Raw genomic sequence first — 26595 nt, forward strand, 5'->3', positions numbered from 1 at the left:
GAGCTTCCACGCTCACGTCACGTCGCTTGGGCGGGACTAGATGACATACAGGTCAAAGTATTGAACACCTTTTCGAAGAAAAGTGTATTTTTTTATTATTATTTTATGGAGGAAATATAGACCATAAACGCTGGTGTATGATGCATTTGTTCTTAGTTTTTTGGTACAAGGTCGTAACTCAAAGATAAACCTAAAACTAGCCCAGTGTGTTCAACTATGAAACTATGAAAAGTAAATATAGAAAAAGACATATATGTGCTGATAGGACTGGAATATACTACTGCAAATAAAGCTATAGATTATTGCTAATGTATTATACGAAAACATCATAAAACTTTAAGCTCTCTTTTCTAGCCCTGATGCCTGTATTGTGACAATAGTTAAGAGTGTCATGGGTATATTGTGGTAGGAAATATCTGTGTTTAAAAAATAGTTTCTACAGCTTCAACATATATAAAAATAAATAATAATGAAAGTAATTCAAAATTATGAAATACATTCTAGCAGTTGTTCTTACATAATACATATTTAGTATAAAATAAAAAATAAACATTTATTGTGGAAACTAATGTGGTCCTTCCAAATTAGATTTACAGCTCTTTAGCGCCCCCTGGCTTCTGAATGAGTAGATTCTTGTAATTACAAAATTAGCGCCGATTATTCCGTGTTTGTCTGACTCAGTTTAATATTTATTGTTCAAAATGTTCAGAAACGTGAGCATTTTGTTCTGTGTACTCTTTTTCGCATTTCCCAATGGGTCCTCTGGATATGAAGGCATTAAAGAGTCATAATACATATATGATATATGCAAGCAGTTCAAGGCACAACTGGTAGCTGGCTATGACTACAACATGTTAATAAAACGGATAACCACATGATCAAACACAATGTAAATATTCACCATCCATTATCTGTAACCGCTTATCCAGTTTTCACGGGGGGTCCAGAGCCTACCTGGAATCATCGGGCGCAAGGCGGGAATACACCCTGGAGGGGACGCCAGTCCTTCACAGGGCAACACAGACATTCACTCACACCTACGGACACTTTCGAGTCGCCAATCCACCTGCAACGTGTGTTTTTGGACTGCGGGAGGAAACCGGAGCACCCGGAGGAAACCCACGCGGACACGGGGAGAACACACCACACTCCTCACAGACAGTCACCCGGAGCGGGAATCGAACCCACAACCTCCAGGTCCCCGGAGCTGTGTGACTGCGACACTACCTGCCGCCCTAAATATTCACCATTATTCCAATTTCTTAAGCATATAAAATCACGTTTTCCTTGTTAAGATGTCCATGTGGTGTAGTTCTACGCTAGAAAACATATGTGATTCCAATGCCATGTCTGCTTTGATTCTTCACTGTTACCAGTAGAGGCTCAAAAAGGTGAATACAGACAGAAAGTGGTTCTGATTAATTTCAGGAAACTATCCCATCAACTTTTAAGTTGCATGTTGTAGTGCTGTGGCTGTAGAAAAAGGTGGATTTGACAATAATTGTATATGAATTGATGGCTGTACCGAATGAGGGCAAAGGAAATAATTATTAAAATTATCATTTCGACGAAAAGAGATGGATTTTTGTGCATTTTATATACTTTCACAATGGCTTTTAAGATGGCGTCGGAGATTAATCTGAGGGGAAGTGAGCAAGGGCGTGTAAAAGTCAGTACTGAAACGCACCCGGCTTCAGTTTGTCCAATCATTGTACGGTATAGTTTGAATGAATCGGTTCAATAATGATTCATTTATAGTCGGCGCGGAAAACAAACTCGGAGTCGTTTGTTGTTGCTTAGCGTCTCAGTGGAACTTAATTTAGATGTGTTGCTTCCTTTTTTTAAATCCAGAAACGTTTACATTCTCAATATAAAGAGGTTTATTATTCAGAGCAGTTAAAACCTCAAGGTGTCCGTTTATTTCGCAGTAAGGGAGAATTTAATATTAACGTTAGCTAACCGTTTACTGTCTCCTGCCCTTAGCGACGCTGTATGTAAAGTAAACACAGCTAGTTTAATGGTTAATGTAATCATAAACTTCACATTGTTATCGCGGAAGTCGCTCTTTTATTGTTGATATTTATTCGAGCTCGTCTTAATCTATATTTTAGGCTTTTTTCTCAGTGAAAATGAGCTGCTCTTTGGTGAGTAACAGTTTTAAAGGTGCACTATGCGATTTGATTTAACTTTCGTATCTAGTAAAAATGGTCTGTAAAATATGAAGGACATGAATACAAATCGTGTAGTGATGTCATCAGGACAAGTGCAGTATGTGCCTGAGAATATCTGTTGAGTATATAGCACTGGTACGGAGATGCTGTCTGTGTAGTTGTTGTTCTTCTGCTGGGACACTGGGGGTTGCCCTCACTAATTCACTTAATCCAAAAATTGCTTATCAGATTTTGTTATAAATCAAATAAATATAATTTTAACCTGGTTCCTTTAAGAAATAATAAAATATATATATTTGTATTTCCTCAGGATGATCCCACTCTTGAAAGACACTTTAAAGGTCACAGAGATTCAGTAATGAGTGTTCACTTCAACTGTAACATGAAACAAATAGGTAAGCTGCATTTTTGTTCATTTCTTGATTTATAATTATTATTAATTACTTTAATAAAAAAAAAACTCATATCAATAGAAAAATTACTGTTATTTGCTTTGTTAATGTTAAGCGTTATAATGTAAACATAATTAAAAAGTACACTTTTTTGTCCAAATATATCCAGACATTGCTTCTATTTAGTGATTTTAGCTTCTTTAGGCTGTGCCAATTATGTATGTAATCTCTATAGAAAAGCATTCAAATAAATTGGTTGCTGAGAAGCAGCTACACATGAGCCTCAATCAGCTTGCCCAATGCCAAGCATCCTCCAGAGTGGTATAAAATTTGTGTTCTCTGTAGTAATGGTAATCCAGTACCATTTAGACAAGTTGAAGTGGTGTTTGGGAGCATCTAAGAACCAATATCTGCTTAATACCCTTAATTTAAGAAGAAAAACTGGATCAACAGGTGTCTGTAAACTGTTGGCTATATAGAGATATACAGTGGCTCATTGTTATTTGGATGATTTAAAACCAGCTTGTTGACATATATCTGCATATTCAGGCTATAAATTAAACTGATGGACTGTGGAATGTTATTTACAATATCTGTTTATATAAATCTAGCCACAGGTTCCCTGGACTCATGTGTGATGGTCTGGAATCTGAAACCTCAGATGAGAGCATACAGATTTGTGGGACACAAGGATGCTGTGATGTCAGTCCAGTTTTCTCCATCTGGACATTTGCTGGCTTCAGCATCCAGAGACAAAACAGTACGCCTCTGGGTCCCCAGTGTGTAAGCACTCACTTTTTCCACTTCATAAAATGTCATTTTTATTCTACCTACACATCTGTAAAATACACTATATCTCCATAACCATAATCTCATTAGTAAAGTAATGCAATTTAAGAAAGGGACCAAGTAAGTTTTCTTCTTTACATGCTGATTTCATCTGACTGTTTATTGTATTTTGATGAGAATATTTTCCAGTACATATTACAGTATTATATTTAAGGTGACTTTGATAAAGTAAATAACTGGCATTGACGGCTTTTATGAGCTCCTGAAGTAAGTTAAACATGTTAATATCTTAATTTGAATAAAAAGTTAATGATTCTGTGTTTACTGAGTGCTGCTACTCTATTCTATAAGTGTATTTATAAAATGGACAGACATTTTTGATTAATCCAAACTGAGCATATCACACCAAATACGTCTTTGTATTTTTTTCCATCTTAATAATTGAAATGACACATACAATTTTAATTTGTGACAGCAGATGGCAGCAAATACTTACAATCAATTTCAATTACATTCTCTTGGCAAGAGATGGATAAATATATGATGAAAAAATAAAATCCAACAAATCTAATCATACATAACACTGATAAAAAGTCCTTATCTCCTGATACCGAGTAGAAGGTTTTGGGGAAAAAATGGAAGCTTATTTGTCGACATGTATCTAAAAAGACTCTTTATATTTTATATTAACTCATAATTCCTGTGAAAACTGCTTGAATTTTTTTTTCAGTGGTGTGTTAATTAGAACTTATCTTGAAAGCGGAGACTGACAGACAGAGACCTTAAGGGCACCCCACCACTCACACCCAACACAATCATGGCATCTTCATGTATGAAAGGGACAAGGCTTGAGCAATAAATGGCACAGCAATAAGCTCTGAATAATTTAACACATAATTAACAGAGGACTTCCACGCTCTGTCTCAGTGTGTTCCGAACTCTGGGCATTATTACAGAACAAGGATATTTAATAATTAGAATTAATAACGATGGTTAATAATGGAAATACAGTAGATAAAATAATTGAGTTGTGTTAAACTAAACAAAATGTTGTTCTGTCAGCCCTAGATCTACTTAGCAGTTTGTTTTTGCAATTGTGTGATTGCCTCTGACCAAATGCTTACAAACACATCATCTACAGAGGACACACTACTACAGGTTTTAATACACAATTACTCTTTATTCACATATTTTGGAAAAATGAAACAAAATAATGGAACATTTTACTTTAAAAAGCATCCGTTAATATTTCCTTCATCATCATGGTCATTGTGACAGACTGTAATGCACTGCTGGAAATTTAAAAGCTGCTCTACAATTGTTTATTATGTACATATGATCCATATGGTTGATGTGAAAAATTGTCAAAACTGTTTTCCCCCCCTCCATTTCAGTCGTTGGTCATTTCTCATCATTGTTATTTCAGGAAAGGTGAATCCACAGTTTTCAGAGCTCACACTGGAACAGTTCGGAGCGTCCACTTCTCCAGCGATGGACAGTCATTAGTGACTGCTTCTGATGATAAAACCATTAAAGTTTGGACAGTACATCGGCAAAAGTTTCTCTTCTCTCTCAGTCAGCACATCAACTGGGTGCGATGTGCCAAGTGAGTAAAAGATCCTGTTTTTTCTGTAATACATGTTTCTTCAATGTGATTTGTAGTTAGAAAAATACTGATTGTAGCTTTTAATGGGTTTCTACCACTACATAAGCCTAAGAGGGCAAAAAAATCTGAAAGGGCCATGTTTTCCTAACCTGTGATTTCTGATTTCAGGTTTTCTCCTGATGGCAGATTAATTGTTTCTGCAAGTGATGATAAAACTGTAAAAATATGGGACAAAAACAGCAGAGAATGTATTTATTCATTCTGTGAACATGGAGGGTGGGTATGTTATAAATTTATAGAACATTACATTTAGGAGCAGTCAGTTAATTTCTACAGTGAGTCAGGTTATGAAACCTACATCTCTGTGCTAAACCACTTTGAAACTTCATATGGTTTACCTATTATGTGGAGCATAGATTGGTTTCTTTACAGATAATAAAGCAGTTTAACATTTTATCTCATGTGAATTATAAATATAACTAACACATTGTGAAGACAGGTATTTTAAATCTTAAAAAAACAACAAATGACAAAAATATAAATAGGATTTAAAGTGCATAGCGAGTCTGTATGTGATAAATGGAAAAACATTATGTTTCATTTTCAGGTATGTGAATTATGCTGATTTTCACCCCAGTGGAACCTGTATAGCTGCTGGAAGTACTGACAACACAGTGAAAGTGTGGGATATTCGCACAAATAAACTTCTACAGCATTATCAAGGTTAGCGTTAATAGATGTATGCGATATAATATATTACATAATGTCCTCATCTATCTAACCACCTCATCAAAATCAAGGCAAACCATGACATATCTGAAAAGCCTAGGGTCTGAAAATAAAAAGCTTGTTTGACGTGTAGCTATGCTATATTAATGCATGTTGATGTCAATAACCAAAATGACATGAAAACTAGCTTTGTTTGCGTTGGTTTAAAAGTGACTCCAGTTGACTTTTATATCATTAGATCTGTGCATTGTCCTAAAATTCTCTTTAAAATTGTTTTTGAATGCAGCAGTGTTGAGCTGTATGGAATCACTGAAGCTGGGTAAATAGGGTTGTGGTTTGAAGAGTATCATTAGCGAATTTTGATACAAAAAATGTCAAACATTTAAATGGATCCACTGACCTTACAGAGTGGTGATAGTTTTGTTTAGAAAGCCATTAAGCTCCTTGGTCGATATGATACCAAGTCTCTCTTATGCCTGAGATGATGTAAATGGATTAGATGTCTACATTTGGGGGTTGAAAGCAAGGCCACTTTATGCAATGTCATCAAATGGCATGTGTCCAAGTCATGACCAGTGAAAAGGTGAGGAACAAAAGGGTTCTGTTAGAAGATTTGATCAGAGTGATTGGACAAAAGGCAGGCAGTCTGACTCACACTCAGACTCTAGTGTCTGTAATTATCCTCCAGTGATATGAAGAGCTTTTGTTTGCTCCAGTTACCTTCACAGCTCAGTGAATCAAACTCACACAAACAGTGATCCAAGTGTCAGACTTTTCAGGCTGGTAGTTACCATTTAGTCCTGTCATTCGCTACTATCTTATCTGACAGGTGTAACAGGCAGTTTTTACTGTTTCAGCTTTTCAAATGGACTTGAGGTTTTACTAAGTTATCGTCCTAATTCATTCATTACCAGTTCTCCACAATTAGCTAAGACTTCCCCAGTGCCTCCTTTTTGCCAACAGAACATTGCTAGATCGCTCAACATGCTTGAAGGTGAATAGTAACTGATCAGATCTGCTATATAGGAGATGTGAAAATAGCCAGGAATGGCACTGATGGATGGAAGCCACCTCTGCTCTATTAGGCTTCCATTTTCAAATGGCAGAGATTTCAGATAGCATTCATACTCACCAGTACAATACCCATAGTTAATGTTTCTTCTTGCCTGTTGCAGTGCACAATGCAGTGGTGAATTCTCTGTCCTTCCATCCATCTGGAAACTACCTCATCACGGCCTCTAGTGACTCCACACTGAAAATCTTAGACCTGGTCGAGGGAAGACTTCTCTACACACTGCACGGACATCAGGTATTACCCCATAAACCACACGCAGTGAGAAAACAAAGAAATATGTCTGACATGGCTGTCATAATGATTCTTATGTCCATAGCTTACACACTATACACAGTCACTTGCACCTGCTTAGAACATTTCTTTTATTAAAATCCTTAGTAGTATGTTTTAGATTTTCTTTCTTTGTTGATCATATTAATTCCTCTAATCAGAGACACTAATTTTTGCATTATCTTTTATAACATTGCTTAAGTTCTGCACAGTAATGCCCCAAAAATACTGGCTTTGTGTGACTTTAATGGATTAATATCTCAGCAGTCAGAAACCATAAGAACATACTTTACGTAGGTTAACCACCGGGTTAACCACCACAGTCCAATCATATGGACTGGAACATATGTGATGCTGATATAAAAGAATGTTTTAGTTTGCTAAACTTGATAGACCCTTTGTCAGATCAGTTTAAAATGTGGCCTTTATATCCATTGGGTTTCCATCGAAAGAATGCATCCCAGCCTAGAAGGATCCATTCAAAATTCACAGAAATTCCTGGCATGTAAATAGACAAAAGAAAAACTTTGTTTCTTAGTCACACTATTCTCTTTTTTGGAGTGTGCTGAAACGAGCTCTGTACAAAAGTGTGTTTAAAAATGTCAAGGAAACTGCCCACCCACTCACAGTGAGTCACAGGAGCTCGGAACCATCAGATCCCAGAGTGGGGTGTGTGTGTGGCATGGCTCACTGTCTGTGCGGGTGCATTACTACTGTACAGAACATTAGCTGCTACTTTAAAGTCAGGGCACAGTGTTTTCTATGGTGAAGAAGTTAAAGTAGTGTAGGTAGTGTGATGTAATGCATTGTATTTATCAGAAGCTTGCCTATTGTTGGGGTCTCTCCTAAGATTGTAAATTAATCACTTCAGAGAATGGGTTTCCACTGCTGCAGAGTCCAGCAATAGTGTGCTTTGCACCACTCCAGCTGACACTTGGCATTGCACGTGGTGCTACTTGTGTATAGTTTTCTTCAAACCCAGTTCTTTTGTGTATTATGTACTATATTATGTGTAATATATATATATATATATATAATTTAATATTATTGATATATATATTAAATATTTAATAAAGAAATTTAATAATTGTGTAATTGTGGTCGCTGTCTAGTGTTATCATTATGCTGATGTAAAACGTAAGGACTGCTGCACTTTCACACTTATTTTTCGTCTGCACCTCACCACTTGTCTATGACTCTAACTGCTTTAACACATCTGTTTCTTTTTGTTTGTTGTTTTCCTCATGTTTATTCCAACTGTTAATTAGTGTGGTAGTCAGACATAGGTTTGTTCAGTTTTAAATAAAATCTGTTTAAAAAAAAAAAAAAAAAAAGGAAGACAAAGCAACAGAACTCCAAACACAATATGCTTTTGAGCAAAGTGGCATCTTTTTCTTTTGGCTAAATTGTTTTGTTTATTGTGTGGTGTGTATGTGGTACACTTACATGTTCAACATTAGCTCAGTTTCATGCCAAAAGATTTATGTGGGAAATTTAAGAATGCATCAAGAAAAATTGCAAAGTAAATTCCGATATTCCTCTTTGCTGTAGTAACCATCTCTACTCTACTGTGGCTTAACAGTAGATGTTGCAGCATTGTTGTGGGAATTTGATTGCATTCTGTCACAAGCATTTGTCCGGTAAGGTCCTGATTTTGGATTGGAAGTTCTGGATCCTAGCTCATCACAAATGTACAAAATGGAGATATATCAGTGGAGTAATAAGCAGTATCACATAAATATTCTGCTTCCAAAGTATAATGAGTACGCCATCATTCGTTTGCAACGTCAAATTGTATACAATATATATTTGAAGCAGTTATCTGACAATATGATTCTGATGTAATTTTGTTATAAATACTGAAGGGTTGTAACCCCCTGTTAATTTCTCCTGTGGTGGTTTCACAGCATGCGTCAGAATCAACAGCATGTGGCTGGTTTAGACGCTGTGTTGGATTGAGGAGCTGTGAGACAGTCCGTCTGCGAGAGGTTATTACTCAGCAGCGAAGTGGAACAGTCTGTCTCTTGCATGTGTTGCTATGGTCTGTCTGCTTCTTTACCGCCACTTTCATCATCAAATCTGTTGACCGCAGCTTTAAAGCTCAGCCTAAGTAAGCAAGCACAGGCTCATCTCCAAACTCATTGGAAATATTGGTATGCCTTAATCTAGGTCATCATACATAAGACTACATGACACCTACATGAGGCATTACTATCACCTGGCTGTTTATAAGGGCTCATTCCAACAATCGTCATTTGATACAAAGCATGCTACAGTTTTTCCAGAAAAATTAGTTATAACAATGTTATTATACTGCCACTCCAACTCAATCCAAAGGATGGAGCTGCATTACTCTAGAGAACACATTTCCACTGCTCTGAAGTACAGTGCTGGGGAACAATATAACCCTGGGCTGATTTAATTTTACACTTTGCCATACAGAGTGTTTACAATGTGTCAGCAATGGATGAACCTTTACAGTTATTAGAGGTCATTACTAGAGGTGTCTACAAATGTTTGGACTGTGTCTTCTGTTAAACTGTCTGTTTCAGTGGAGGTTTGTTTAGCACAAACTTTTGGCTGTTACACTGGTGGAGAAAGGGACATTATCGTGTGGTCCGTCCATTGGAATAAAGGCCAGTTAAAGGAATAAAGTTTCCCACGTTAACACTTTTAAATCCGAAACAAAAATTTGCTTTTAGTAACATAGTTTCCAAATGTATTTGATGTGTAAAGTGTGGGGCTTAACCGGCCCTAAAACATCAGATACAGGATCTGCTAAACAGAGCATGAAGAAATAATGTCTTTAGTAAAGCATTGACCCACAGAATGGGATGCTCTGGAGCAGCTGCACATGAGTGTAACCTCACCACACTATGGAGCAGTGGAACTGTGTTCTCAGGAGTGATGGAGCTCAGTCAGATACCTTTGGGATGATTTGGAATCCAGAACTTATCCAACATTAGTACCTGACCTCACTAATGCTCTAATGGATGCCATTAAATCATTTTTTTAAAGGTTGTCCCAACAGATATCCAAAAATATCCATCCATCCATCATCCATCCATTATCTGTAACCGCTTATCCAATTCAGGGTCACGGTGGGTCCAGAGCCTACCTGGAATCATTGGGTGCAAGGCGGGAATACACCCTGGAGGGGACCATCCAAAAATATTTGTCTGTATATTGGGCATGCAGGATAAATTGATGCGACAATTTACCCTAACTCTGAATGCGGTGTATTATTTGAGCCCATATTGCTAGAGAATCTCTCTTTCTCTTTCTCTCTTTCTCTTTCTCTCTCTCTTTCTCTCTCTCTCTCTCTCTCTCTCTCTCTCTCTCTCTCTCTCTCTCTCTCTCTCTCTCTCTCTCTCTCTCTCTCTCTCTCTTTGTCACAGTGTGTAGTCTTGGATGATTCACAGTGACTCATGTAACAGACACCTTGTCTTTCAAGCAAAACAGCACAGTCCAGAGCCTTCCCATAATACACCACTCCCTCTGGACAAATCACCTCTTTCCGATTCCAAACGCTATATCTGACCCATTTTATCCTTATGTAGAATAAAGGCACAAAATAAACACTTCTCAAAATAGAAGAGTGTAAGTAGCTGTGGATGATTATGTAAGTGCCTTATAAACATTATGTACAGACCTAAATATCAGAACAGAATAATGTGATGTTCTAAAAGTAATTTTGACATGAGACAAAGAGTACTATGTTCCAGTCTTTTAGCAGGTTATATTTTTATATATTTCTGTTTTGCTATTCATTTTCGTTCTCTCTCTTTTACTTGTCTGTTATTTTACTATTGCTGTTGGAACACATCCTTGAGTCCATGATAGATGCTTTAAAAATAAAATATAATTATTATAATTATTAGTATTACTGTTATATATTACGACTATTATAATACTATTATAATTATAGTCATAATGATTAAAATTCTAAAGCTTTTATTGTAAGAGTTTTGTTTTAAAATATACAGCCTTGCTCAGTTTTAATGTGTAATAACTGTTTGGTAAGAGGCCCGCAGCCAGAGCTGGAGTAAAATTAGTGCCGTGACCCGTGTTTTCAGTCGCATCTTGTGCCATTTGTGTGGGTGGAGCTGTGGCTCCATGTTTTTTGGCTGTTCCTCAGCGGTGTCTGTGAAAGTGTGTCTGCTTTGGCCTCCCTCTCTCCTCAGCACCATGTAGTGCCTAATTTTAACCCAGTGTATTTGACCAAAGTCAATATGGCGTCACTGTGCTGTAATTTTCCTCCTACTGTTGGCCAGGGCTCCTCTTCCTGCTCGGATAATTGCGTGTGTGCAGAGAGAGTGGGTTTCACTGCTTATTTTTGTTAAACAGAACAAGATAATTAAACTGTAATCCTGATCTTAAACCTAAGCAAGCCCTGATTTGGTAAAGATCATTCCTTCCTGGAAAAATTGTGAGAGAACTTATAACACAGTAACCACGTGTACATGAAAAGAGAGCAGTGTAAATTGCTCAGAGAATCACTGGTACAAACTCCCCACATTGCAGGACACCTGTCCAGCACACTGCCTCAGTAAAGCTACCTGCGTACTGTTGCAGTCCTGTCTTCTATTGTCTGGGAAATGGGACAGAACTATCAGACCTCAGAAGATTCAGAGACAGATTCTATCCCTCTTTAAAATATACCTTAATATTATTACACAACTTAAAATTTACTTACTGTTAATTGTATTGTTCGTTTTAATTATGCATTTTATTTTTAATACATTAGTCTCTTTGCTGCAGCTGTGAGTGATATCTGGTATGCACTTGTTACATATACAGTTTCAGATCTGAATAAGTAACGTCAATTATCATTGTTTTACCACTTTGTTGACTGTTTACAATGTCATGTTTACTTTGGATACTGTTTATTGTAAGTATGTGTGTATCACTCCGTCCTGTCTGGTTTTAGCTAAATCACATTGTATTGTAATGTTATGGTTGGTACAGAACAATTATTTTGGTGACAACATGCAGGTTAGAATTTCACTGCAGTCTTTGCACGTGACGATAAAAAGGTTGCACGTTTCTACAATCTCAGGCTGTTTAATAACATGTGAATTTATTAAATAGTGTACACCAGAATGTTACTGTACAGCTTTACCATAACTTTAGGGTTGATCTGATTGGTGCTAATAATGCCCCTTGTGTGTGTACAGGGTCCTGCTATGTGTGTGGCGTTTTCCACAGCAGGGGATTTCTTTGCTTCTGGAGGATCTGATGAACAGGTGATTTCAGATTTTGTTCATTATCAGGATTTTTTTTTTCTTTCCTGAACTGAACCATTCCACCTGGGGCTCCTCCCTGACCCTGGCCCTTGGAAACAACCCACTCAGATCAAATCTTAATCTAGATTAACAAGATTTTATAAGGGATATCCAATATTACAATTTCTGTGTAATCCAAAGCAAGGTGGGTTATGTATCTGGGAAATCAGTCCCCAATGGTTTGTTTTTAGGCTTTTAATATAAATCTTAATGGGTAAATGCATTTGTTTGGTTTTCCACAAACACTTGTGAAAGTCTGTAGTGTAAGTCCTGCATGTTCATGATGGAAGAATGTGTTTGACTGTAGTATAATGTGAGCATAATATGGCTGTGCTCCACAGGTGCTGGTTTGGAGGACAAACTTTGATGAAGCAGATTACAGTGAAGTGCTCAAATCTCAGAGAAAGGCCTCCAGTATTGAGGCATGCAGTTCCAACACTCACAATAACAGTCTCCCACAAAGTGCGGTAAGGGTAAACCTGTCTACAAAGCTAATTTTATCAGATGATGAGATCTAAAACAATTATTTGTAATTGCACAATCTATATCGCAATGTGTCTTCCGCATTTAACCTTGGCACTGAACACCCACCCACACACACACACACACACAGAGCAGCAGGCAGCCATCCTCAGCACCCAGGGAGTTGAGGGTTAGGTGCCTTGCCCAACGAAACCTCAGCTGTGGATTGAGGCGGGAAGACATCGCTGTTCCTTTATTCTCCCCGCCCTCTCAATTTTCTTTCATGGTCAACCAGTGACCTTCCAGTCCATTTTTGTCCATTTTAAACATGGCTTTAACAATCATAGTTATTTAATCATAGTAAGTTACATAAAACAAGGAAATTTCCATGTATCAAAATTTTCAAGCTTAATTCCAGGAAGATGAATTATCAGCTCAGATAATCACCAGTGACTCTGGTGTGTACTGTAAAGTTTTATCTGATAAGGTCACTTTCTTGTTGCATCACTCATGGATCATAAATATTGGGGCCTAAAGCAAATTCCAGAATCAGTTTGTTAGAAATAAAATATGGCAACTTTCCTCCATTTCTCCGAGTATTTTCTTTCCACAGTCTGTGTGGCATTAAAGGGCAGAGAGCAGAGCACAGCTGGGGAAGAATAAAGGAGGAAAAGACCGAGTGTGTAGATCTTTATCTTCCTGAGCTGGATCTGACATTCCAGGCATTCCTGACCTTTTCCCTCCTTCCCATTCCTGGGAATACTTCTCAGTAATCCTTCCTTCCAGTTCTCCTTTTCCAATTCACAGAGAAGGGAAGGACACAGATGACTGCAGTGTTATCAATACAAGGTCTGACCTTCACTGGTTGCGTTTGATTTAAACTGAACAGTCATAAAGAGGCTATTCAGAAAATAGTCTTGTCTAAACTATTTGATGTATATGAAATCCTACTAAACCCCATTTTATACGTGACGATTTTCAAATCTCCTCTGTGGAGCTAATCTTGTTCATTCACTCTTCATTATATTCTAGATTTGCACTGTAGAAAATAAATAGTAAATGATCACTTTAATAATCATTTACTACATAAACATGGTTTTTGCTCGTTTAACTGGTGCATTGTACCTTAAGGTATCCCACTGCTTTCTTTTTAAGAAATGATTAAGACAGTGAGTCTAAAAGTGCAGAAGTGGGATTTCATCAAGGCCCCAGTCTGATATCTCCCTGAGGGACCAGATTTATTACTGTGTGCTGTACATTGTCTGCTGTTTAAAACGATAAATATTCACCTTATGGGAACACCACACACCTATTTGCCTGAGTTATGGCTAGACAGATTACCTGATTTATGAAGGATATTTGTAAAATGTACTGTACAGTTATCCTCCTGCACTTCTTACAGGAATTAACTAGGCCCTGAAAACTGTGATGAGTTAAAATGACCATTTTTATTTGTATTTTGTCTGTAATTGTTGGTATTTAGTGTAGTGTTTACTATGTCCAGCCTTAGAATCTTTTGTTGGTAACACATCGCCATGTGGGGGACCTGGTCTGTGCAGCAGAAACTGATCCATTCTGGAACTCCAAAGCATCTTAATCCCTCATGTCTTATGATATGTGCATTATAGTATACATGTTAAAAAAGTACATAATCTTTTTAATAAATATTTCTTGCTACTTTTTGGTTGTAGATGAACAGTTAAAGCAGTTTTTAATGTGAAGTTTTTGAGAGCTGTTTTTACTCAGGACACATGAGGATCTGAAGTTTCAGCTTCAGCAGGTTGAGAGAGAAAGAGAGAAGGAGGAAAACACCATTAGTGGTGGTTAAATATTAAAAACCCTTGTCAAATGTCAGTGTCACGGAAAGGACGGCTTAAAGCTCCAGTCTCAGGCTCAGAGAGAGAGAGAGAGAGAGAGTGGGAAGCACTGGCATCAGATTTCTGCTTTTTATATTTTTTTTCGACAGTAGCAGTGTTACTTACATCAACAAGGTCAAAGCTGAGCTCTTCTTCAGCTCAGATCGAGATCCTGACTTTCCTCTGAGCTAATGGTGACCGCCACTCGATTCTATTACAGAATCTTTTACGTGGATCAATGGCATACAGCTTTTAAACTAGGCCTTTTGCCTATGATTATAAAAGGAGAGCACCCCAGCACTCTCCACTTTTTCTTCACAATAACTGAAAATCTGGATGTGGAGATGGATGGAGGAGACTCTTGTCTTTCATCTATTTTGTTTTTCTAGTGATCAGATAGACAGTGTTTAATGTGATGCTTGAGTGTTGGTTAACAACACTGCTCTTGTCTTACTCTGCAATCTGAGATTAGTATATACATCAGGGTTTGCCGATTTATCAGTTGACTGATAAAATCAGACAATGTAGTAAACAAGTTGTATCTTTATTCACAGATTACTTACCTAATGTTCTAGGAATTTCTTTTGGCGCAGGTGTGTACATACAATCAACATACAATGAAATGATTATAAAGGAATACATTTTTGTATCAGCTGATAATGCTGCTGATTATTACCACCTTTTTTTCTGGTTAATAAGACATTAAAACAACTATTAACTACTATTTCATGCTAAAAATGTTTAGTTAATGTTATAAATATTTCTAGCCACGTTTATAATAGTCTTATGAAAGAAATGACTTGAAAGGTATATGTAGGAAGTGTTACTTTTCACTCCCTCTGATAATGAACTCAAAGTATCTGACATTGCTTTTGCTTTTGTAATCCACAGCTTTAAGGTGGAAAGCTTTCTGAAAGAGGATTCTGAGAAGAAGCAGTAACTCCTTGAGCTTGTGGGTTCTGTAAATGTCAGCCAGGCCCTTCAATACGCTGTGATTCACAGAAATGCTTTTACCACAGCTCTTTAATGGTCTTTAATAGGCTCATTATATTTGTCAGGTGTAATTAGAAGACGCTTAGGCCTGGGTCAGTGCTCTGTCCCGTTTCTCTGAGTCTTAAGTAATGGTAATATGTCCCTATTTCACCGTTGTTCACTCCATTTTTCAAAACAGCGCTTTTAAACCCAGAGTTTCTACTTATTAGACTAGGTCTTGTGCCAGAGTAAATGTATCATTATTCACACTATCCTCTGGACATTATATAGGTTGATGCTATATGCTCCTAATCTGAAATAAATGTTTGAACATGGAGGGTGTTTGTTTTTAGATTCTAATTGTCCTTCCATAAATCAATTATTAAGTATACTCTTCACAGAGTATGAAAAAATGAAACAGAAGGCTCTGGAGCAGCTGCACATGAGTGTAATCTCACTTTGCTAAACTCTTAAGAGCCAACCATAGGGTTTTAAAGTGCTCCATCATCAGGCTGTGGTGCTGTGTTCTCTGGAGTGCTAGCGCTCCATCCTATAAATTTTGGAGTGATCCAGACCTAATCATCCAACATCCTGACTAATGCTCTTGTGGCTGCCATCAAATCTCACAAAAATGTTCCAACTCCTATAATAATGCCTTCCTAGAAGCACAGAAATAGATGAGTATTAAATTCCCTGTTAATGCCATTTATTTCAGAAGAAATGTTTGGTCATATACAATAAGTGCTACACATATTTTGTAAAAAGCAAAATATGTTCAGTTTTCTATGGTATGGGCCCTTTAAGTAAGCCCAGCCTCTGTGAGGATGGTGTGGAATGAAGCTGCTTTTGAATGAGGGAGTCAGATAAGGATAGAAATTGAGAAGCGAGAGAGAGAGAGATATGAGGATGGGTGAACTGGTGCTGGTGCAGACCTCAGAACTAACAGCAGATCAGTGTTTTAAATCATGAATATTCACCAAGTCTCTCAGTCTTCTTGTAATCCCTTGCTCCACATCTGTGTCTCTCCATCGCTCAACCCCCCGTCCTCTGTCTCTCTCCCTCGCATGCTCACTCACGTGCACAGACAGACGAGTGGCACAGCAGGAGGGAGGGTGGGGAGGGGGGAGTGTAGCATCAGCCTCTAATCTACACCACAGTATCACCCTCACAATTACGCTCACATTCACAGTTACTTTCACACTCAGATATAAACACTGGCTGGAAAATAGGCAAACACTCTTAGCCATTAATCATTTTCGTGTCAAAATTGGTCAAAATTAGCACCTTTAGTTTATACTTAATAAAGAACAATGAGCAAAATTATTGACCGCACACAGGTCAATGACAAAAAGTCGAAACTTTTCAGATGAATGAATGATTTTGTCACACAGCTCCAGAGTCCTGGGGCTGGGGTTGTGGGTTTGAGTCCAGCTCCGGGTGACTGTCTGTGTGTTCTCCCGTGTCCGAGTGGGTTTCCTCCGGGTGCTCCAGTTTCCTCCCACTGCCCAAAAACACATTGGCAGGTGGATTGGCAATTTAAAAGTGTCCATAGGGGTGTGCGTGTGTATGTGAGTGAATGTGTGAGTGTGTGTCGCCTTGTGAAGGACAGACGCCCCCTCCAGGGTGTGTTCCCACCTTGCGCCCAGTGATTCCAAGTAGGCTCTGGACCCACCACGACCCTGAACTGGATAAGCGCTTATAGACAATGAATGAATGAATGAATGAAAGGAAGGTATGGTTTAAGATGAAAAAGTTACCCTTTTTGACCAAACTAACCTATAAAAAATATATTTCTTAAGAGTCAAAAGATTTCTAAACAGAAGTGGTCATAAACAGATACTTACAGGTCTCATCCAAAAAGGGAAAAGAAAGACAAAGAAGCTAAAACAGAAGCTTATATGATGAGGAACATGTTCATGCAGAGTAATGTAATTTATTTCCATAACACAGTGAAGAAACGGTCTTTATTACATTAGGCCTTTACTGGAACATAGTCATGGAGGATATAAATAAAGCAAAAGCTTCATCTAAGCACTGCACAGAAAATGTTTTGCCGTAATTCATTTTCAGCTCAGAGTTGTTTATGATCTGACTAAACATGATCTTTCAAAGTCTTTAGAAAGGTTTAGGCTGCGTGCAGATTCTCTGATTTTGTAGGATAATCCTATGATGAAACACTGCAAGAATGCCTTGGAGTTCGTTTGAGTCTTAGAGAATTAGAAAAGTCCAAGTTTCATTATTTCTTTTAAGTTACACTGATGGAACCTCCGGTGTCCTCCCATGGTCCAAAAACATACGTTGGTAGGTGGATTGGCGACATAGCACATTCATCCATAGCTCATCCATACGTGTGAGTGTGTGTCTCCCTGTGAAGTACTGGTGCCCTCTCCAGGGTGTGTTCCTGCTTTGCGCCCAATGATTCTGGGTAGGAATCTGGACCCACCGCAAACATGAACTGGATAAGTGCTTACAAATAATGAATGATGGAACCTAATATACCAATACCTGGTATATTAACTGTAGCCCAGCAGAAAACACTGCACAATAATATATAGCCAATTAAATAATCTTAAATGTAGTCAATGTTTATAATATAGACTGGGTGCTGTGGAGAGTTTGAGTGGGTGTGAGTGTGTATGGTGCAGTGTGTGTGTGTGTCTGACTGAGTGAGATTCAGAGTTTCATTTGGAGCCCCAGGAAATTTTCCACTGTTGGTTTTTCCAGTCCAGGTGATTCATCAGGAGGGTGTTAAAGTGTGTGTGTGTGTGTGTGTGTGTGTGTATTTGAGCAGCTGTTTTACTGCTGAGCTGCAAATAAGTCCTGCACTCAACAAGAGTTAATCCTGGCTTTTTGAAGCTCATTGGCTTTAGCTCCCTTCTGCTTTTCCTTTAGTTCTCAGTGTTACTACTGTTCCCAGTTCAGTATAGTTTAATTCAGCTGTATTTATAGAGCACTTTTTATAACTGGCGTTTCCACAAAGTAACTTTACAGAGTTCTGGCACCTAGCCCCAAGTGAACAGTCGTGGTCCCACAGAACAAGAGGGAACCACAGAGAGGCACCAAGACAAAAAAAAAGCATCAAAATGAGAATCTTCCTTCGAACAAGTGGAAGAACCACTGAGAAGACCCAGGATTCAACAGGTTCAACATTATGAGTAATCCATAATCTTCTGGGCAAAGCAAAAAGCCTAAAAGAGCAGTATGCATGATAAATTATATAATGAGTATACAACAAAGGAACAGAAACGAGTCTGGACAGAATTAAACATAAAATAGCACAGATTATTAGAACCTCAGCAGAGAGCATTCTCTGTATTTCTGTGGTTCTGTGCTTTCCTACAGTTCTCTGTTCATTCTCCAACACTCTCTTTTCATTCTGTCCAGTTCCGTCCACTTCCCACCAGCCACAGCTCTCACAGCTTTAACATTACATCACTCACGCTGTTGGCCAGATACGCTGTCATTGTGTCATCTGTCAACAGAGGAGCGGTTTTGTGCTTCAAGTGATTCGTTTTTACTGTTTGTTCACAGAAGAAATGTCTTTTGAGTATCCATGAGTGAACCATTCAGAGAGCTAGTATTTAAATACTGTAATCACACCTCGAGTACCTATGATTACAGTATGCAAAGTATCAGTATTTGATTACTGTAATCACTGTTTGAGTATTCATTATGCTTTGTCATGGGATGATGGGGCCAATAATTTAGTAAAATGCCAGCTTTGGTTTAACAGGATGGTGAAATGTGACAGGATTCTTCAATGCGCTGACATGAAATAAAACATAGTTGATGCATTAATATAGAAATATATCCTTTATCCCTCACTAACTGTTGCACTGGTTAGTTCTAGTGTTAGACTGACTTTTCCAATAAGCAAATGAGCTATGCCACTTAAACAATAAAAAATGTACTTTGTGAAAAATAGAACATTTTCTTCTGTGTTGCTTACTTGTTGTGCTACTAAATGTTTTGACATAATAAAATCATGGCCATCCCCAAAATGTTATGTCAAAATCCATTCTATGGAAGTATTATTATCACTTAATCAAAATACACATCCCTAATTCATAATTTGACTTTGAATCCATATTGGAAAGAATCTGGCTCATTGTATAAGAGTGTCCTACTTCTGCAAATATTAATTTAGCTAATATTGATTTGACAAAACGGAAGAAGGAAACAGTTATGTCTCATATTGACAGGTTCTAAGGAGTGCCTAGTACTAATAACAAGTAGGTTTTATATATTTACTTTACTGTACATTTTAGATGCTGATGATTGACTATGATATCGTGGACCCAACTGTATTCCGTTGCCCAGTCCATATGCTTTTAGGCCCAGGGTCCAACTTGATTAAATATAGACTATGAAACGTTTGGAGCCCAGGCACATGTTATTTATATAAGCGTATACTTCTCTGTAAGTAAATATTTGGACTGGCGAGGCGATGCCATTTACCAGGCGCAGCAAAAATGCACCTTGTGGCGTTCTCACCTCGTACCATTGGTGAAGGACCAATAGAAATCCAAGAATGGTTTATTCACAGCAGCCAAATGACTAAACGTTTGCTGCTTTTCCCAAGCGTCTGAGGATCAAGTATGATTATTAAGACAATTCCTCCCTCACCATCCCTAATAAATGTCTTTGTAAGAACCTCAGGGGTTAGTCATCAAAGCCCAGCTAGTGATTAAACATTTCCACTGTTTCTGTGTGTCAGTGTTGTTCTTTGGTGAGTCTCCTTTGTTAAACAGAGTTGGAAGTGGACAGGTGAATTTTCAGCACATGCCAAGTCTGCTCTTTTTCTTTAGCTTTGGGCTGTTTTTATTTGAACACTTTGTAGAGCTTTAGATTTAGTTAATTGGTGTTTAACTTTGAAAACCCAGTTTATCTCCTTTTTTTTTCATTTTAACAAACACAAAAATTAAAGCAGCAATTTCTAAATTTACTTTGTCTCCTGAGACTCCGCTTGGTGTCTTCAGTTGCTAAATATCTTTGGGCTGTTCTGAAAAAGAATGGGGATATTGGAGTGGTAAATGCTTTTTATTGTCCCAACATTTATTTGTTTATTTATTTAATTTTTGTTTTTACTACTTTGCAAGAATTGCATTGAAATGATGATAAGTCTGACTTCAGTGATTTTTTGGACCATATCTGTTGATTTAAGTATTTGGAAGAATTAAAGTGTACAATGTGCAGAGCAGCTTATGTTTTTAAATTACATAAAAAATAAGAATAAAGAATAGAAGGTTTTATCTTAACATCAAATATGTATTTTTCAGCCTTCAACAGCGAAACCACACCCATGCACATTTAACATCATAATATATATTTATCAGCGTTCTTATTGTCATTGTTGTTGTTATTATAAGGAGTTTTTCTTCTTGGCAGAATTCAGGTCAGTGGCATACAGTCTGTAGTATTGTAGAGGCTAAGGAGTCATAACAAAATGCTCATGGGAAATCAATTGTCATTTTTTTTTGTACATAATTGGCAATAGACATTAAATGAAGGAATAAAATCAAACAAATAACATAAGCAAATATTTCAGGAAAAATACTGTTCAAGAAAGTTAGGTGTGTGGACCCTTTAAGTGCACTCTTTACAAACTAGTGGTGCATTGTATTTATTTATTTTTGTTTGTTTTTTTTATGGCAAATTTGCCCCTAAATATGTCCATTTGTTTCAAGAGACTTGTGTAAATGACTTCTATGTTTACAATACAAAGCCCCTGCTTGTTTTCAATGAAAGTCATTTTTTTTTCTCCAGCATCACAGAGAGGCTGTTTGCACTGAAATCACCAGAGTCACATTCGCAAATATTTACCCTCCTTGGCACAGCGAGACCCTCACCTGCCGTCCAGATGTTTTTGGAGGAACTTTATGGCAGACAGCTGTTGTTCTTACCTGCCACTGTCTTTAAACATTTATTTTTCCCTCACTGGGTCTATGGCCTGGCTTGTTTTTTTCAGAATGACCAGATTTTAAGTGGACAATCTTGATCTCTGATCACATTATCAATTATATTTGTAATTTAAGAGGAACAGTTCTTATGGGCCATTCTTTATTCTTCAAGGCTTCATGACAGCTACATAAGCCTTAAGATTCAAAGCTTTAGTCAGATTCACCCTCGAATGTATTGTAACAACTGAATACGTATTTATAGATATCTGCTGGTCTGTGAGAGTTGTCTGATTATATATTAAGTACGAACTAACTTAATGGGATTTGCATATGTTCCTGTACAGGTTCGGGAGACCACAGATCTCCCTCAGAGCCAGAGCTCAGGTAGAGAACACAGTCAAGAACAGAAAAACTATATGTCGGGTGATTCCACTGCAGCTTGCATCCCAGACCCGGAGCTTCAGCACATACCGGCTGCAGTGGCTAGGACTCTGGAGCACATTGTGGGTCAACTAGACGTCCTTACACAGGTAATAAAACCTCACTTATTACACAGATGACGCCACTCCTGCCCTGTGCCCGATGTGCATTGCACCACACCCTTAATTTGGATCTGGATTTTGTGGGTTGTGGGTACACAGGATCCTCCCACGTTGCGTTTTGGACTGAACCTGCCTGGGTCATATGGGGTAGACCCAGGACTTTCTGGTGGGATCTTATCTTTTGGCTGGCTTGGAAATGCCTTGGAATCCCTCAGGGGGTGCTAAAGGAAGTTGCAGGTGCCAGAGACATCTGAGCTTCTTTGCTTGCCCTCTTGTCACTGTGACCATGAAAAATGGATCAAATGGAGTATGGTGAGTTCATGTGAAGCTGCTCCTGTGTCCCATTTCATTCCATGCTTTGATTAAAGCTATGCACGTACTGCGTCATTAGTTTAGGACACTCTGAAAAACTCTAGGTAATAAGACGTATTTCCAGATTTCATCAGAAATTAGGAACTCAAATGAAGACAAATGAAAATGGAGATGCAAGGTTTTTGTCCGGATGGATAGAGCTCCCTGCTGAAAGGGGAAAGGTCAGCAAAGGCCTGGAGTTTCGATAAACGATCCCACAGTCAGAAACCTATTCCAAACCTGAGTGTTTTACCGCGTGTTGAAAAACCACTGTAGAAACCAGATGCTACACAATGGCAATGTACAGAAAACATCAAACATCGAGAACTGAACACACAGCAGAATACAAAACTAGATACTCTGACCCGTGTAAACGACCTGTATTTGATGAATTTCTAACCGAACACATCCCATACAGAGAACATAAATATTAATATTTTTCACAGGTGTTTAATTGTGCTAAAGTCTCAAGACCTAGTGTATGGAATCAAAAAGAGTGAAAAACATTTGGAATTTTATAATTTACTCATGTTTTCAGTTCTGTTTAAGCAACTACATACATGTAAAACATTTTGCACAGATTTTTACTCTTGTGAAAAGTAAAAAAACTTGTTTTACCTGTAATTGCACAACCGCAAGTGATAAATTAGCTGTTAAAAAACTTTCCTTCTGGGGTAAAAAGACCCCAGGGGGCATTCTTTAGGTGGAACAGAGGGACTTGTTGCTGGAGATCAGAAGCCAGATTCATCTCACTTTTTTATCTGCTTCATGCTCAGAATAATTTGAGCTAAAACACACTTGCTAAAAGTGTGAACAACACAACTTTAAGAAAAATAATAAATAAAATATCCTGTAGCTAAGAAGCAGTTGTGAATAATTCATAATCTGAGCCTGAATCAGAGAGAATCTGCTGCGCAAGCTAGACTTCAGTTGCTCCACAGTTTCTTTATCTCTCCCTCTTTCTCTTCTTCCTCCCTCTCTTCCTCCTCTGTCTCTCTCTGACTCCGTTCTCTTTGTGCCTCTCTCTCACTCTCTTTTAGATTATGATCTTTTTTATGAGAAACAGAACTTTAATGAATGGCAATATTTATTATTAAATATTTTATATTTTAAATATGGCTCAGATGTTTGGAGGTTTGGAAACAGAAACTGAAATAGAGCTGGATACACTTTAATGGTCCTATAATATAGATTTTACAGAGCACATTAAGATGTTAAGGGGAAAATATTAACAAAGCTCAGTATAAAAGCTTCCATTCAAGTCTTTTTGGAGTCAGAGAGCCGACCACCAATTTTAAACTATAAAATCTTTTATTCTTTGCCAGGTTTGCTCTTTTTCCCCATAGTGTCATAGTCTACTCTGGTTTCTTTTCTGTTTTTCATTGATGCTGGATTAGAGTTTAGTACATTCACTTGCAAAGATAACTTCATTTACAAGTCATTTCATCAACTCTATATCACTAAAATATAAATGCAAAGCTCTGTTTTGTAGCTCAACTCACACCATCAAAAATAAGGAAACAAGCTTTGTATTTGCAGAAAATTTGGTCCTATTTTAATGGGGAAAGGGTAAGAAAAATTCCCAAATTCTTGTGTACTATTTTGTTTGTTTGTTGCCACCAGCATAAAGAAGAGAGAACTCGAATAAGTGAAAAGAATTTTCAGATATCAGTTCAAATCTACAGAGAAGCTGGAACTGTGCAAGGCTGTGCGTCTCTCAACAGAACTGTCCAATGTTCAGCACTGTGGATTTGAAAGAATCAAAGAATAAAAGAAAATGGGAAGAAATCAAAGAAGCTGTCAGAGTTTCTCTATCAATGGACTGGCCAACCCAGAGCCCACACTGCAACATTAGTGAATGGGTGTGGTGTTGTACTGGAGGAAGTGAAACAACCTTCACTCTCAACCAAGACTGAACCATGGTTTAGTTGCAGATTTTCTTTGAGAAATTGAAATGTAATCTCTAAGTTTCTGTCCAGTTTTTTTATTACTTTACTCCTTGTTGTTAAAAAAAGGATAACTTGTTTTTAATTGGGAATTAAAGTAAATAAAGTAATTTTCATCCAGTTTACATGATCCTGTAAGAATTACACAGCTCTAATAATGACTTCCAGTTCTTCCAGGGATCTCTTTACCAGATTACCTTCCAGAGCATATCTATGACCCGAGTATGAATCTAAAAGTGGTGCTCGGATCAGTTTATTCTCTCAACAATCGATGTGAAATGCACACTGAAACCGGAAGGAAATATAAAACCCATTAAAGTTCTCTGGCTCAGAAATTCTGATGCATTTAACCACTATTAAACTTTCTTAATGTATAAGAAATGTATTGAATATAATACCGGCTTATTATATTTTAAGATTAAAATACATTTTAAATAAAATGTACATTTGGTTACTAGGCATTGTTCTAATTAATATTAATTTATCTTGTCCAGAGAAATTGTGTTATCCCATTGGCTGATAATTTGCTGAACTAATGCAGATCATTTTGCCAGTTGGATAAGAAACACTGTCTCTAAATAAAATAAAATAACTTAAAAACATCAAAAGGAATAATAGTAAATACACTTGTATTATATTTGCTCTGTGTAGTATAACCTGGATAATGTATGGACTACAAAGCGATTTGATTCTTCATTTCTTGAGAGCTGCTCTTCATAGAAATAATAAATAATTATTACTTTCATAAATATCGTTTGCTATTTTTGTGGGTTAATAAAAAAGACAGACTGCACATTTACTAATATATATATATTTTTTGCATCTCCATCTCACCCACTCTCTGTGGACACATTTTCGGATATTGAGCAGCAGATTCCGGGAAACGGGTCAATTCTGGGTCAGTTCGGCTCAGAACGTCACACAAAGGCTCTGTGTGGTGCGTGGCGTGTTGTAGGACTTCAGCTCATAGAGAACAGCCACGAGAGAACACTAGAACACTGTTCAGGAAGTGCTCAAAATATTCACCCACTCACAAATACTATTGTTGTTGTTGAGAACTGATTTCATAATAAGTACAAAAATGGTCTCTTTCTCTCTCTCTCTCCCTCCTCCCATCCTCCCCTTTTTGTAGACGGTGTGTATTCTGGAGCAGAGGTTGACTCTGACAGAGAATAAACTGAAGGAGTGTGTCGATAATCAGCGAGAGATCAATGCTCAACTTCTTTCCAGAACCAGTTCAGCCTCTCCCTGAGGGCAGAAATACTCATCTCTCTCTCTCTCTCTCTCTCTCTCTCTCTCTCTCTCTCTCTCTCATGCCATTCCTCTCTTCCTTTTATTTGTCTTCTGTTTGAACTGAACTGACCCTCAGCAGCTACTTCTCAAATTCGCTTCCTCAAACACCAACTTGAAACCTGCGCTTTCATTCTCTCTCTTTCTCACTTTCTCTCTCTCTCTCTCTCTCTCTCTCTCTCTCTCTCTCTCTCTCTCACACACACACACACACACACACACACACAACTCCCTCTTTTATCTCTATTTCTGTTCTGTATTTTTGTTTTCTATTCTTTGCTCCCTTTCTGCTTTCGCATGTATTTTCTGTCCTTGCGCTCACTCTTCTGTCTTCACTCACTATAGTTCTGTTCTCTCTCTCCCTATTATCTCTGTATATACTATGCCTTTAAGAATTTTATATGTAAATGAGCTCTGTTCTTATTCTATGAACTCATTCAAAGTTAAGTTTTCTCTGAAACACGCCCTTTAAATTCGATGTGAATGGCTGGAAGATAGATTTAAATGTGTAGGGATTTGTGAGAAAATAAACATAAAGTGTGTTTAGTTTCCATATGGTACATTTTCATATTGCTACAGTGCTTACATCCTGCATCCCCCCCCCCCCCCCCGTGTTTATCATATTGTTTGAGTTATTTGTGATTGTGCTGTGAGCCGAATGTGTTTGATGTATGTAAATGAGAACTGTGTGCTGTGTTTTTCAAATAAACGTTTGAAGCTCTGGAGACTAAGAAAATGATTGAGAACTACCATGGTTTCAACAGTAAAATGTTAGATGTTTATATTTCGATTGTGTATTTCCTGAGTAGAGCTAATTACCCCAGATATTAAAAAGCATGCTGTTACAACAAAAAAAAAGGATTTTGACTCAATCATTATTCATCACCAATGTCTTCCATTAGCTAAAACACCCCCCCCCACCTCACCCCCGTGCTCAGTTATGCTCCTTTGGACTCCAG

At 37.7% G+C, this 26595-nt stretch overlaps 1 protein-coding gene across 8 annotated transcripts; it reads left to right on the forward strand.

Annotated features, from left to right (window-relative positions):
- The first annotated feature begins 212 nt into the window (after positions 1-212).
- Positions 213-25804, forward strand: poc1a (POC1 centriolar protein A). Of its 8 annotated transcripts, XM_066671416.1 has the most exons (13): positions 1771-1927; positions 2112-2144; positions 2482-2566; positions 3175-3346; positions 4779-4958; positions 5127-5234; positions 5566-5681; positions 6863-6996; positions 8940-9142; positions 12210-12278; positions 12659-12784; positions 21852-22037; positions 25479-25615. In XM_066671416.1, the coding sequence occupies exons 2-12, from the start codon at positions 2130-2132 to the stop codon at positions 22021-22023; spliced, it is 1380 nt and encodes a 459-aa protein (XP_066527513.1). In that variant the 5' UTR covers positions 1771-1927; positions 2112-2129; the 3' UTR covers positions 22024-22037; positions 25479-25615. The 8 variants fall into 8 exon arrangements, with proteins under 8 accessions (XP_066527516.1, XP_066527515.1, XP_066527513.1 ...); XM_066671419.1 differs by lacking the exons at positions 1771-1927; positions 2112-2144 and adding an exon at positions 213-231; XM_066671418.1 differs by lacking the exons at positions 1771-1927; positions 2112-2144 and adding an exon at positions 1055-1391.
- The last annotated feature ends 791 nt before the right edge of the window (positions 25805-26595 follow it).

Source organism: Hoplias malabaricus, chromosome 5, assembly GCF_029633855.1.
Source record: "Hoplias malabaricus isolate fHopMal1 chromosome 5, fHopMal1.hap1, whole genome shotgun sequence".
Taxonomy (NCBI): Eukaryota; Metazoa; Chordata; class Actinopteri; order Characiformes; family Erythrinidae; genus Hoplias; species Hoplias malabaricus.

Coding starts and splice junctions, on each gene's coding strand:
- poc1a (XM_066671414.1), top strand. Junction 5,235..5,565: donor TCATTCTGTGAACATGGAGG/GTGGGTATGTTA, acceptor TTTCATTTTCAG/GTATGTGAATTATGCTGATT. Junction 12,785..21,851: donor ACAGTCTCCCACAAAGTGCG/GTAAGGGTAAAC, acceptor GTTCCTGTACAG/GTTCGGGAGACCACAGATCT.